Raw genomic sequence first — 14278 nt, forward strand, 5'->3', positions numbered from 1 at the left:
TTTCTATCTTGGTTCAAATCACTGTGTAAAAATGAATTCTGAAAACAGAATTTTATATTTAACCCTTTCATGCACCCCATAACACGATAAGCTGTCCACTGTAGTAACCTCTGTCCCTGAGAGGGTTAACCTTGACCTTGATGACCTTAAACCTCGACAGAAGGCAGTCAGGAACACTCCGACTTGTCAAGTGCTCTGGCTCGGATTCGTGATATCATCGCAGCAGTGGACCTGACTGTCAGTAAGTACGAGAGATCTCAGGAGCTGCAAGAAGTGCTCGCCCGTCTGGAGAACAAGAGCTTTGCCAAACTAAAGAGCGGCAAGGTGATTCGCAAGCAGGACCTGCACAGCAAACACAGAGATCTGCAGCACAAGGGACTGCTTTACTGGAAGACCGCCACAGGCCGCCTAAAAGGTTTGTAGCTTCTGCACATCTGGCGCCGGATCGTTTTCGTTGAGCTGATAACTAACTTTTGTGATTTTTTTTTTTTTCCGCCTTCCCTCTAGATACATTGGCCCTCCTCCTTACAGATGTTCTGGTGTTCCTACAAGAGAAAGATCAACGCTTTGTGTTTGCGGCCGTGGTAAGCCTCAACCAAAATCGCAAATATGCAACTCCGACTCCCAATGTGTCTCTCCTTTATTTGGTTTCGTTGACTTGCAGGACCAGAAGCCTCCTGTGATCCCACTGCAAAAGCTCATTGTTCGAGAAGTAGCCAATGAGGAACGAGGGATGTTCCTCATCTCCGCTTCCTCAGCTGGACCGGAGATGTACGAAGTTCACACCACGACCAGAGAGGAGAGAAATGCTTGGATGAGACACATAAGACAAGCTGTCGAGAGGTTTGTTTCGGAGTCAACTGCGAGCAATTGTTTGACAATGTTGACAATGACATTGTGACATTTTGTTTTATAGTACAGTCTTTTGTGCTGTGCTGTGTGTGTGTGTGTGTGTGTGTGTGTGTGTGTGTGTGTGTGTGTGTGTGTGTGTTAATCATCATCTCACCTACTTAACCTTCACGGCAGTTGCCCAGAGGAAGAAGAGGAGGAGGAGCGCAGTGCCGAATCCGAGGAGGCCAAGCGAGCAGCGGAAGCAAAGGTTCAGAAAATCTCAAAGTTCCAAGGTAACGGTTGAGTAGAACTTAATACTGGGCCAATGGGAGTCAAATGCAAGGCGTTGAAGTATGAATCACAGTATTTGTATTTTTATTTTTTTGTAGAGACATTGTTAAACCAGGACCAGCGCATCTGCAACAGCTTGGAGGAGAAATTGCAATTATATGCTGAGCTCACAGAGTTAACGCTGCGCTCTTCAGAAGCCGTGCCACATCGCCACCTGCTGGTACAACCAGACATTGATAGTGAGTCCCCAAGACCCGCCTCGACACTGCTCACGGCTGCACTCCGAGAAGGTGAGACAACTTGCTGAGAAAACTGGTAAATTGTGATCGACCGGAAGAGGCTCGGCAAGACTTGATATACCAAGGGGGAGAAGTCAACGTAGCAACTTCTATACAGTTTTAACCTGTAAAAGGAATTTACAGTTGTGCGATGTGAACGTCCCCTTTTATTCACTCAGTGAAAATAACTAGCTCAGCCGGGAATTAACTCAACTTTTGTGACGTGCCTGCTTCCTGTCTAGCGGAAAACCTGATCACCATCCTGCAGGTTCACGATGACCTTCCTGTCCCAAGTGACAACTCTCCGATCCGCGGGCCCGAGTGCTGCAACTACAATAGCCACGGCAGCAGCATCCAAGAGTCTCCCTCGGAACGTGAGCGAGCTCATTCGTGTGCAGTTCTCGAGTGTTAGGCAGGCGACGTATGCAGTCCCGTGTCATCGTTGTGCCCTTTGTTTTTCCACAGCGGATTACCTGAGCACACTCAGTATGAGTTCCACTTCTCTTGGATCGGATAGTGAGGGCGCGGGGATGGATGGAGTTTTGTGGAGTTCTGCTTCTGAGCCACAGAAAGGCGACACCAAAGAAACACTGTTCAAGGTTTGGCTGTTAGCGTTTCCCAAGTGGAGTAGTTCTTTTTTTTTCCTTTTGTTTATGTCCTTCCGTATTCATAAACAGTTCTCTTCTGTAGGTGGCAGAGAGTGTCCAAAGTCTGACTCAGCTTCTTTATAGTCTGCAGGTGAGTAAGTGCACAAATGCATGGACGGCAATTAGCATTTCTTTTTGTTCTGTTCTAACAAAATGTAATTGTCATGAAATCTATTCTGTTGAGCAAACCGGTATATAAGCCTCAGCTACGAAATATTAAACAAAATCTGATTTTTCTTTTCCACACATAAGCCTTGGTTGATTCGCCACACATATTACCCATACAAATTTGAGAGACCCAAAAACCGCCATCCTCAGTCTAGGAAAGTCCAAGTGGAAACAACATAAAGTAACATAGAAGTGGAAATACTGTTACAAAATACAAATGACCACAGAAAATGAACATCCACAATCTTTATTTAGTCCGAGAAAATGTACAGTGGCCTGATTTCCATTTTCAATGGCCAAATTGATCGGCTTGAACTCGAAACTTAAAACCGTGAAAAGTTCCCCTTCAACATGAACACTAAACACGATTAGTGTAAGTTCAAAGAGAAGCAGTGCTAGAAAACCTTGTATCGTAAAAACCCGCAAATAGGCCGCATCATTGAATAACTGCACGCATTCAGGCTGGGGGAAAAAAGTTGCCGCTTACGTTGACGTTGGTAGAAGTGCAGATTTAAATAACTGATAACTTTAAATTGTTATTTTTACCAGCAGTAGTTTGACACTAACGTGAGTTTTTTTTTTTGCAGGCTGCCGTGACTCTTCAGGACAGCTGCCTCGAGATCCAGAAAATTCTCCTTCAGGAAGGAGACAAATCTCAGCTCAAGACCCTCGCTTCTCTCCAAAGCAGCCTGGTATGAGTGCCTTGAAAGTGCCCTAATCGATGTTTTGCTACGTCCGAGTTGCTAACAGGACATCCGCTGTGCTGCAGGAGCACGAGAGGCAGACGGGTGTTGAAAGGAAGAAAGAGGAAGTTGAGAAGAAGGGTTTAGAGAGGAAGAAGGAAGAAGTGGATGAGGTGCAGAAACTCCAAGTGAAACTGAAACAAGACCAGCAGCGTTGGGACAAGGAATGTGTGGCCAGGGAGAAACAACAGGTTGGTCTCACTATCTGGGTGGATTCGCAGTGATGGAGGACCATGGTAATCGGCAGAGGTTTGAATCGAGCAAACTAGAATCGGGAATCACCGGTCTGTATGATGGAAATGTACGATATTGTGTGCAGACTGAGCAGGAAAATGCACTGGAGCGGCGTGAGCAGCATTGCATCCTGGAGGCACAACGGCTCCGCTGTGAACGAGAGGAGCTGGAAGCTCAGCTGCTGGAGTATCGTAACAATCTGGACAGACTCCGGGAGGGCCAGAAGAGTGTCGACAGGGAGAAGGAGAAGCTGGAAGCCCAGCAGAGGGTCCTCCAGAGCTGGAGACACAACCGGCAGAGCAGTCTGCCCGTTACTATACCACTGGATGGATACAAGGTATGAAAAAGATGACGTGTTCCTGTGACCACTTGGGTGGCTCCTTAGTATTTTGCTACCAGTAAAATGAGAGAATCAAGTGAGTAGTAGTACAAATAATAGCAATTCACGATAAAGGTCTCCCCGCTATATCACTGGTCATCGTTTGTACCCCCACTGTAGCGCAAGTTTATGAAGTGATCTTTTTTTTTCATCGATTTTTTTTTTTTTAATGCCCTTCCCATGTAGGAAAGGAGAGCCAGCCACAGTCACTGATGCACTTTTCAGTTGTTGATTGAATGCCAGGGAAAAGAGTCAGACTCATAAACACAATGAACACACTCATGCAAGCTGCTGTCGGTCACCGCTCACGCCCAGACTCTCACATGTAAACTCGCTCATGTCACACGTCGCCCCCACAAGGCTGCGCCTCGTCATGGCACAAAATGAAATCCAGACACTGCAATATTTTCTATTCATTTTATCCTTGTTTTTTTTTGGGGGAGGGTAGCCATTCAAAAGCATTTACAATGTCAAAAAGTGGGTTTAAAAAAATCACGTGACCTCATGTCTTTTAAACCGCCGAAAGGTACCGAGTCACAGTCGCTCAGGCAGCTTGGACGGCACCTGCTGGACGTACGAGAACGATGCGGCTCTGCTCGCCTCCCTCCAGAAGAACCATCCCCCCAACAACAACAACAACCCACACCAGTATCCGCTCTCCGCCCCGAGGCGGAACCACGACGGCCCCCGGCAAGCCTCCACCTTTGGCGCTGACCTTAGCCTCAGTGCCAGCCTCTACAACAGCCTCAACGCCCTACTCAGCCAAACGCACAGAAAACAATCTCAGGATGGGCTCATGTTCACCAACTACTCTAAGAACCCCGACTGCCACCAGCTTCCCAACAACGCTGTCAATCCCTTCAGTAACAGAGTCCCGGCGCAGCCCCAGAGCACCGCGAAACGTACGTAGTGCAACATTCTTTTTTTTTTTTTTTTTTTTTATGTACACACGTAAAGAGAGGCAGGTGGAAATTATATTATCCATCCAGCCAACCAACCATTGGAGCCTGTTCCAGCTTGAAATACACCTTGGACTGTTGCAGCGCACATATAGACAAACGATCATCATCACGGCTGTCCTCATCATTATAATGATATAAAAACAACAATATCTAATATCGTAATATTCATCAATTAGGGGTTAGAGGTTGGTGCATTTCGGTGGATGAGTGGTTAGCGCATCAACCTCACAGTGCAGCTTTTATGGGTCAAACTGTTGTTCACCACTTATCCTGACGAGGATCGCAGGTGGGCCGGAGCCTATCCCAGGTGCTAACTATTCGAGCACCCTGGATCATACTTCGAAAAACAAACAAGGAAAATTAATAATAATGTACAAGACAAAAAGTGCGGCCTGGTGTGAAGTGAGTGGAGAAAACAAGCAAAAATAAATCAATCAATAAATCGGCCAAACGACAGCTCATGTCTCAAGGCACTAAAACACGACATTCAAATTTTGATCGACTTCCTTGATTTGTACTTAACCTTTAAATTCGGTTCGAAATTATCCGTCCAAACTCAGCTGGCATAGGCTCGAATGTAGACAAACGTAGAAAACGGATGGCTGTGTGTGGACCACCCGTTAGATTTTGTCTTCTGCTTCCGAGGATGCTCTAAAGCATCTCTACCGTCTGACTCTCTTTTTCTCCAACTCTCTGTCAGACTTCAGTCCACAGTTGGATCGACATTCCCCGGGGGTCTGGAGGCCAGGTCACGAACTTTACAAAAACAGCTTTTCCCCCGCCTCCTCTCCCTCCCTCACGCCACTCCTCCCCCCGCAGTCCTACCTCTCTCTCGAAGGACATCTCAGGGAGGACGGAAGCGAGGAGAATATCGTTTACCTCTGATGAGCGAGGCATTCTTTTGGACACGGAACTGGACTTGATTGCTTTTGTTCGCCCGTGATGGATGTCAATACATTTGGGGGAAACTGTGGATAATCAAGGGAGGGATCAGTAGCGTATGTGCCTTTTATAAACTACCGTCAGTGTTCCTCCTGCCTGATCAAACCTTTGTGCCTTTTGCTTTTGTGTTTGCTGTAATTATTATTTTTTTGTCTGTAAATTAGTTTCTATCCGTATTTTGGTTGGAGGTGCCTCGAACGTGGCGCTAGGGAATACCAAGATAAAAGTACAGGGGTCATTTTTTTTTTTCTCTTTTAGCACTTAATATAAAATACATGCGGGGGGCAAGCCAAGGTCGGCCATTGCAAGCTATGTACAGCATTGATTGCTCTTCTAGAAAGTACCATTACATGTTATCTTAAATAATATTTATTAGGGAATGAAGTCATTTGCAAAGAATTATTAACTGAGATGTGTTGAAGTACTGTATCGTATTGTTTATTGAAAGGGCTACCTATGCACACTGTTAGGAGAGCTTCATTCTTTTCTCAGTAAAGTGCCCAAATTGTTGTGATATCCCACCCCCCCAACCCCCCACCTCATTATTTCCTCTTGGAACAACTTGGTAATTTATTGTACGTAAATGGCTTCATGCACTGTACACAATGTGCGGTTTGCTGCAATGGCTGTAATCACTGCTGTGATGGATGTAAACGTTTGGGGCTGCTTATAAAGATATTGTTGCAAACATCTGCTTGCGTGGAAAGGTAACGTCGTGAGAGGATTGGGGCACAGTTTCAATCATTTTGAATTGTTGCATCCTGTGTCTAATCTTCATCATGGCTGCGGTATTTAATTAAATTCACATCCGCCTCAGTGTTTGTGTGTTCCCTTAGCACCTCCCCAAAAGCCAAGAGGCCTCCGCGATGACAAGTGTCACTTGCGGCAGCGATCCGATCACTCGACCGCAAAACCAGAGCGGCGCCATCGCAACCAACAACTTGTGTGAGCACGTAAATTTACGTATTTAGTCCAGTAAGTCTCATGATGTAAATACTATTCCGGATCTTTATATGGCTATTTATTTATTATTATATTTCTATGTTAATCTCAACTGTAACAAATACCATGCAATCACATGACAGTTTTTTTTTTCTCCCCCATTCTTCTCTATGCTGCTGCTACTCAGAAACTCCGACGAGCCTGCCAGCAGCTCCTGTACATTTCCAGCTGTACCACAGCTGGAGGAAGTCAAGCAAACGTGTACTGTGTGTGATGCAGGTCATTTCAAAGGCAAGGCAGCTTTTATACATACGGTGCATTTCGCACACAAGGGAACTCAAACAACATACTGATCATGACATAGTCTGCTTCTGACGGTCAATCATCGACTTTCCGTACGACTTGTCCTGATTAGGATCGCTGGAGCTCAACTGACCAGGGATGAGAAGCGGGGTGCACCCTCGACTCATTGACGCCCAATCGCAGGGCGCATTTAGAAAAAGGAAGCGTTCACATTCGCATCATAGGACAACGTAGAATCTTAAATGAAACTAACAATCACGTTTTGGAAACGTCTGAGAAAGCTGTGAAGAGTATCTGGTCAAGTCTTTTGTGTCGACCAGCTTGGCCTGACATCACCAATAGACATTAGAGAGACAAATTGAAGACGCACGACAGTTTCTCTATTCACAAACGTTCACATTTATTCAGGTTCACAGTCCCAACGGGAGAATGTCACAGCTTACTCTTAATATGTACACAGCGGAAATATAATAAAATGCACGAAAAGCAATTGGTTATTTGTCTTGTAGGAATGGAGTAGTAGGGCCAGACTGAAAAGAAAAAAAAAAAAGAACTACACTACGAATTTAAATCTTACCAAAATAACACATCTTTTCAAATATACTCTTAAATGTAGCACTTTAATCTAGTCGCGTTTTTGTCTTTTGATTTCAGGGTTGGACATAATATTTATAAAGACAAACTGGGATTTTTAGGTTTCAGAATGGAAGCTATTCAGTAGCAGCATCAAACAAAATCTTTGCGCACACCCACACCCACTATCGGTTAGCGAGTGGCCTCAGCCCTCAGTAGTTCCCAAAGCAAAGAGCAGCAAACTTTTCAGCTGTACATTGGTTAATCTGGAGGCTCTTGAGTGGTGCGCCCGCAGGTCAGGCCACACCTTTTGAAGAAAACAACTTTTTAAAAAAATAAAATGTATTTTACAGTACGCCACATGCCATCCCGGTCCTGTCATCACGCGGTCATTCTTGCTCTCGCCTTCCGGCGTTTTCTGAAAGGGAGACATCCACAAATGAAGCCTTTGCTCAGTTTCAACACCAACGGGGATTTGTTGTGTCGATCGATACCTTTGTGGCGGCGACACCATACATTTCCAGAGCACGGCATAGAGGCCCAGTAACATTGCGATGAACATTGCGGCCGCAATGGCACCTGTGTGACCATCATTTTACTCCAGAGTCCAAAAGAGTCATGTTTTTCGGCAACACGCGGCCATTTTGCAGCGGAAACCAATCGTACAACAAATGCTTGTGCTGTACTCACCAGGAATGATTCCATTGCTTGTGTTTAACACATCTTCAGTGCTTGATGGACGAGCGGCTGCTGCAGTGGAACCTTTGGGGGGGGGAAGTGAAATTGAATTAGATATCAATTTAATTTCTGAAACCAATTAGAAGAGTTGTCGTCTCCTAAACCCCGAGTTGCTCAATGAGATGAATCATTCTAAACTTTTTCCACCATTAATGTGGACTACAACCTGCACTCAACACAACTCACCTGGGAAAAAAACCCGAATCTTTTCAAGAGGGGTGTAAAAATGAACGAGCGTGGTTGCACAACTGCACAAAACCTCTTCCAACTTAACCAATCAGACTCAAGCTCATTTTAAAGAGGGGAGGGGGCAGCTGCACGTATCACTATTTTAAGTGCCTCCAATTTACCCCAAATAAAGTTAAGATGTTCTTGCAGGCTTTTGGAAGACTTTTGGAGAGAGAGAGAGAGTATCAGTGAAAAAGAAGAGCAGAGGCTTACCATTTCTCTGCAGAACCTCCAATGCCTGCCAGGTCAGATCTGGGTCAACTATCTGAAAAAAAAGTAGCCGGATAATCACGTTTTAACAAATAACGTAGAAAAACATGCTGTGAAGTTGCAGCTTGCTCTTTGAGAGGCAAAGGTGGCGTGAATATAGTAGAAGTGGGAACTTCAGGATAGAAAACAGGCCCAACTTGGCGCAGACACAAAGTAAACATGTAAGATAAGAACATACTGTTGACCAGAATTTCCAAAAGATAAAGACAGCATGTAGTCGACTGAAACAAACCAGTGAGGCGCTTTATAACTCTACAACGCTTTGCAACTTGGAAGTCCTATCCCACTAAAACCGTAATTTGACTCAAAGAAAGCTTTGTTCTTGACGAGGGACGACACAAGAGTCCTTTCGCCGATCACTTTCTTACCTCCGAAGTGTTGACGATGCGGTTGGGTGCAAATTTGCTGTCGTTTTGCGCCTCGGTCCGCATTTTGGAGACGAACAGTGGTCAGAAGTCATCAGCGCATGTTTTCGTCTCGCTTCAGCTGTGCGCCTGCGGGCGTGATGTGTTCAAGTACTTGGACAAACCTCGGATTTCTCAACCCCCCCCAAAATGTGGTACACGAGGGAAAGCGTTTGGCTTCGACTTTTGATCAATGTAAATGACTAAATCTTCGACGGAAACCTTTGCGAATCTATTCAAACGCTTCAAAAACATCACTTTGTCGATTTTAAAGAAACTTGACGTGTCTATTAGATTTACCAGCTTTTTAAAATCTCTTCAGGGTGCATTTCCTATTCAATTGGCCCTCCCTCACAGAAAAGCTGAGTATGCAACATTGGTTTTTTTTTCAGGCTGCAGTCTCAACTTCACTAATATTAGGATACAAATTATATATAAGTCGCAACTTTACCTATATTAAGATAATTATGTATCTGAAACCCTTTTTGAAAAATGAAAGCAATACACGGACAGCGGGATGGTCTTTTGGTTTGCATGCCTACAGCTCAGTCACAGTTCGAGTATTATGTCAAACAAGGAGTGTACTAAGCCATGTGTAAAATAAAACTATTACTTCTATGGCATCAGGCCATAGCCTCTTCAAATCAAAACCATTCTCGGGCATTGAGAAGAAATCACAAATATTTTCTGGCGGATGTCAAAACATCTTTTTAACATCAACCATTTCTGCTCTGTAATGACAAGCGCTACAGAATGAGGATTGATAATACAGAGAAACAATTTTTAACCCAGATAAGTATTTATTAAATCAAGAATCAACCCTGCACAGGCTTCATGTGGGGGAGTCACAGTACTCATAAGACAAGTGTACAAAGGCCAGTTTGCTGACCACTTATGAGCAACGTTTCCGCTTTGTTAAGAGACACCAGTCCGTGTAGGTATTGCACAAGAGTTTACACTGTAAAAGCCAGAAACACACAAACACAGTCACTCATTAATTCAGCCGTACTCATGTCATGCATACACACGCACGGCAGAAAGCAAAGAAATCATCTAAAATACAACCAAAGGCATGTTTCCACCTTGACTGGATGAGAGCAGACAAATCAAATTCATTCTGTAGATTAAAAAAAAAAAAGGGTGCAGCAGGGGAATGTTGGAGTGTCCCTCGGCCAAATTAATTAATCCATTTTTGTGTTTTAGGGCAATAATTCTATTTGGGCATAGCGTCCTCATCATTAACCAACATTGTGATTGAGGGGGATACATGTTCATGATGCGTTAACACCAGACAAACACAATCAGCCACAGCAGGAATGTCGGCAAGTTCAATGAACAAGATGAAGCTGATGAGTAGCAAATGCTTTTGTTTGCCATGTCACTGGAAAACAAAAAAAGCCACATTTAAGACATAACGCAATCCAGATGACGACACGTCATCAAAAGACAACGACACGCGGGTTCGTCCTCCAGAATGTTCCTCGGACCCGAATCGCTCCTCCAGCCCCCATCGGTGAATATCGCGGTGGAAGCTAACCTTCCTCATGTGGCGTTGAGAATCGTGCGTCCGGTGCTCGATGGGAGATGTAGGATCGGGACGAGCAGGAAGGCAAAGACAGATTAGACTGATAAGAGGCGTGTCCGTGGGGACGAGGCGGCGACATCACATGATCTCGCAGCAGGAGTTCTGTTTCCTCGCCTGTTGGAGGGGAAAATGGGGTTGGTGGAGATAAATGCAGAGTCATATTAGGTACCAAAGAACCAAAAGAGGTCATTAAATAGTGGCTTGTCTTAAGAAAAAAAAAAAAAGCCTGGCACTCACGGTCTTGTAAAAGGCTTTGGACTGGGTCCCCAGGTGCTCTGACTTGGCCACGAGGTCATCCAGTTTCTCTCCTCTCTCCAACAGACTTTCCATGGTCTTGTGCTACACACACCAGACCACACACACAAAATTAGCACTGTACAAAAAAGCAACAATGAAAATTAAGTTAGTTCCAGACTTGATTGTTTTACAGGTATGGCCTGATTGTGTTTTTCAAAACAAATATTTGCTGTAATCATGACCAAGGTTATTTATTATAGTTAACTAAATCTAACAAAATAATTAAAACGGAAGAAAATATTTTTATTCATGAAATAAAATAAAAACTCCTGTTTTTATTTTAATGTGAAACTAAATTTCATGTTTATAAAACAAAATATAATTATTGCAAAATTCATTTTCATCTGTTGATTTTTTATATGCGCTTTCAAGGTTTATTTCTATATTACTCTGTAGCCGTGCCAAAGAAAAAAGGTCCTCTGCTTTGCAATATTACACAAGACTTGGACTTTTTTTGTTTTCCATCTACCGCTCTACAAATACAGTATCCAAAAACAAACTAATACAAAAACAAATGAAACCAAACTTAGCTAAAAAGAGGAAAAGAAACTCACTCTGAAAGCTAATTTCAAGTAACTGAATTTAAAAAAAAAAAAAAAAAAACAGGGATGAAAAATAAATCCTGTCATTTCTATTCATTTGAATGGGGAAAGATGATTTGAGACACACGTGTTTCGAGTGATGAGTGAAGGACAGGAGTGGCATAGAAAAACAGCCCAAAATGTCTCCAATGCTACTGATGATGAGGCGAGTTGGTAGAATTTGAGGCATGTTAGCTCTTATGTGACAAACGGGAGGGAGAGGGAGAGAGAAGGAGAGGTCTTCGCTACCAAAATGATCTTTGTGTCGTCCAGCTCCGCCTGCACTTTTGACATTGCATCTGCTTCCCTTGGATTCTGAAACGGAACACAGGCAGTCATGTCAAAACTTTTCTTACGCGCACAAGTCGCTTTGTTATCATTTTTTAGTTTGGATCAGCTGATTGAGAGCCGACATACCTGATATTTGGCGAGGTGAATGTCTAGGGCTTTGTAGTTAACAGTGTCGGGGTTACCAGAGGGCCAGTCTATCCTGTCCACCTGTCTGGAAAACTCTTCTAGCACCTAAAACACACAATACCGTCACAACGGAGGACTCAGAATGCGCGTGTGCGCGGCAACCGGCATCGGCAACGCCGCGCTCACCTTGTCAAGCAGTGTGAAGCAGACTCTCTGTGGATATTCCGTGTCCGCTATGACCACCGCACCCAGGTTATCATTCCTCACGTACACATGACAAAGGTACTCTGTGGTAGAACATTCGACTTGTAAAAACGCAATCCATCGATGCATTTCGCACAGTGCCTGTCCACATTTGGATCACAGGTGGGCTGGACCCCGGACTGGTCGGCAGCCAATCACAAGGCGCAGGCAAACATTCAAACTAACACCGACTGACAAATGAGTCTTCAATGAACTGAATGTGCATACGGGTGCCCAGAGGAAATCCACATAAGAAGAGTGTGAACATGAAAACATTCTTACCTTGTTCTTTGACAGAGGCACGAGTTCCAACTGTTGTCCGTTCAACAATCAAGGCACTGGTGAAGGACATGAACTCCTGGATGCTGAATAACCGCCACACAATAAACAACGTTAAGAGGTGGGGAAAAGAAACCAGCGCAGACTAATCTGGCGTAGGGTTGCAAAAGGCTGCAATTTCCATGCTAAGCGCAGACAGAGGGAAGAAATTTCATCTGTGCTGTATTTCACATATACAGTACATTTGACAATAAAGTTTATCCAATCCAATCCAATCCAGACATTTTGGAAATATTTCCCTCAATATTTCCAAAATGTCTGCGCTTAGCATGGAAATTGCAGCCTTTTGCAACCCTATGCCATATTAAATATTGAGGGTAATTTAATGGAAAGGTAACAAATTCAAACATTAAGTAGACATCCACACAAAATAATACAATGACTATGGTACATTTCAACATATTTCTAAATAGAAATGATCACATTTGTTCCCATAACATTGGAACCCAATTATAGCATTAAGCACAGTACACACATATCAAAAACGGGCTGATTTTAATTGTTTCATCATCCCTCTCCTTACAAAAAAGGTTTCCTTTTCTTGAACAATAATGTTGTAAAATGAGTGTGAAATAAGATGTAATAATTTTATAATAATATTTAACAATTTAATGATAATAAGTGTGAGTGTGTACGTAAAAGCTGATGTTTGTTCATGTTGGCTTAAACGAAAAGACGAGTGTCCTTTCATGGAGGCCTGCAGAAATCGGAAAATATGATAATATGATTAATATTAATTAACCACAAGAAATTTAATAACCGAATTAAAAATCAAAGTTAAAAACAGAGGGATATACGTGCACTTCCGCATGAGAATAATTAGCCAATGTGTTCCTCTTCGTGTGTGTGGGGTGTCACATTTTCATGACGCGTGATGAGACTCAACTACAACGCACCTGGATTTCTGAAAAAAGCTGAAGGAGGAGAGTTCGTACGCCGCTTTCAGGAGGTTGGCTTTGGTAGCTCCTTTATAATGAACGCTCAGGCTGTAGAGCTTCATGGTGCCGCCTGGTTCCTCGCAGCACACACGGTCCCACACGCCGGATAATCTAAAGTGGAACGGGACGTGGGTCAGATGACAAGCATTATCCGGCTCGGAAGTAATGGCAAACAAAATCAGCGTTGTTTGATAGCTAACGAGTGCAACTAGCCGCCCTGGTAGAAGTTCGAGTTTGTCAACACTGTACATTTAGTTTTTTTTTTTGTTTACTTTAGATTTACATAATATACAGACATTAATCACAAGGCTCTTATCACACAATAGTGCGAATGAAGATTATGATTCCTTGCCAAAATTAAACCGAGTGGTGGTTAGCTATAAATGCTAGCTTGTTTTCCTAAGGCCTCTCGGCTAACTTACCCGGTTTAAAAAAAAAAAAAAGATATCAGCGACGTCCCGCTTGGTTAAAACAAGAAATCGAATATACTATTATTTACACGACATATACATTGGCTGTCCGTTGTCAGGGTGGAAATCCGAAGCGTCGTAGTCTCAATGTGATAGTTTGGAAGATGCTACTTTGCTTGTTGTGACCAATCACACGTCACAACCATCTTTGGGTCCCCCGGCATATTTGGACGTTGGAAACAAAAGGCTATTGCAATTATAGTTCCGCCTGGATCATGAACAACAATATAACTACGGTACGTTCATAATAAAAGCTAGAAGTAGAAGAATAATTATTTTTTATGTTATTGTTTTATAATTTCTATTATTCTCATCATTAGGCTATATGTATATGAAAATAATGTTTTCAAATCTTTTATTCTCATTCCTTTATTTACATAGTACTTTTACAAAAGAGCAAATCGTAATCAATAATGCAAAGTACAACACAATACGTACAAAAAAAAATTGTGTACGTGAACACAAAAACTGCGTA

At 43.2% G+C, this 14278-nt stretch overlaps 2 protein-coding genes across 7 annotated transcripts in view; one reads left to right on the forward strand and one right to left on the reverse strand.

Annotated features, from left to right (window-relative positions):
- Window positions 1-6167, forward strand: part of arhgef28a (Rho guanine nucleotide exchange factor (GEF) 28a) — a 37546-nt gene extending 31379 nt beyond the window's left edge. For all 6 annotated transcript variants that reach the window (XM_019887501.1, XM_019887524.1, XM_019887513.1 and 3 more), the window contains 13 exons: window positions 161-415; window positions 508-584; window positions 665-843; window positions 1027-1124; window positions 1221-1412; window positions 1643-1774; window positions 1866-1999; window positions 2091-2138; window positions 2803-2907; window positions 2985-3149; window positions 3278-3529; window positions 4098-4473; window positions 5234-6167. In XM_019887501.1, coding sequence (XP_019743060.1) covers window positions 161-415; window positions 508-584; window positions 665-843; window positions 1027-1124; window positions 1221-1412; window positions 1643-1774; window positions 1866-1999; window positions 2091-2138; window positions 2803-2907; window positions 2985-3149; window positions 3278-3529; window positions 4098-4473; window positions 5234-5418 — 2198 coding nt within the window. In that variant the 3' untranslated portion in view covers window positions 5419-6167. The remainder of the gene's footprint in view (window positions 1-160; window positions 416-507; window positions 585-664; window positions 844-1026; window positions 1125-1220; window positions 1413-1642; window positions 1775-1865; window positions 2000-2090; window positions 2139-2802; window positions 2908-2984; window positions 3150-3277; window positions 3530-4097; window positions 4474-5233) is intronic.
- A 3541-nt stretch (window positions 6168-9708) lies between these two features.
- Window positions 9709-13981, reverse strand: ykt6 (YKT6 v-SNARE homolog (S. cerevisiae)). Its single transcript, XM_019887589.1, has 8 exons — window positions 13756-13981; window positions 13292-13444; window positions 12339-12421; window positions 12000-12100; window positions 11814-11918; window positions 11646-11711; window positions 10756-10857; window positions 9709-10632 (listed from the first exon to the last, which is right to left on the reverse strand). The coding sequence occupies exons 2-8, from the start codon at window positions 13393-13395 to the stop codon at window positions 10597-10599; spliced, it is 597 nt and encodes a 198-aa protein (XP_019743148.1). The 5' UTR covers window positions 13396-13444; window positions 13756-13981; the 3' UTR covers window positions 9709-10596.
- Window positions 13982-14278: the final 297 nt, after the last annotated feature.

Source organism: Hippocampus comes, unplaced genomic scaffold (assembly GCF_001891065.2).
Source record: "Hippocampus comes isolate QL1 unplaced genomic scaffold, H_comes_QL1_v1.1 scaffold155, whole genome shotgun sequence".
NCBI lineage: Eukaryota > Metazoa > Chordata > Actinopteri > Syngnathiformes > Syngnathidae > Hippocampus > Hippocampus comes.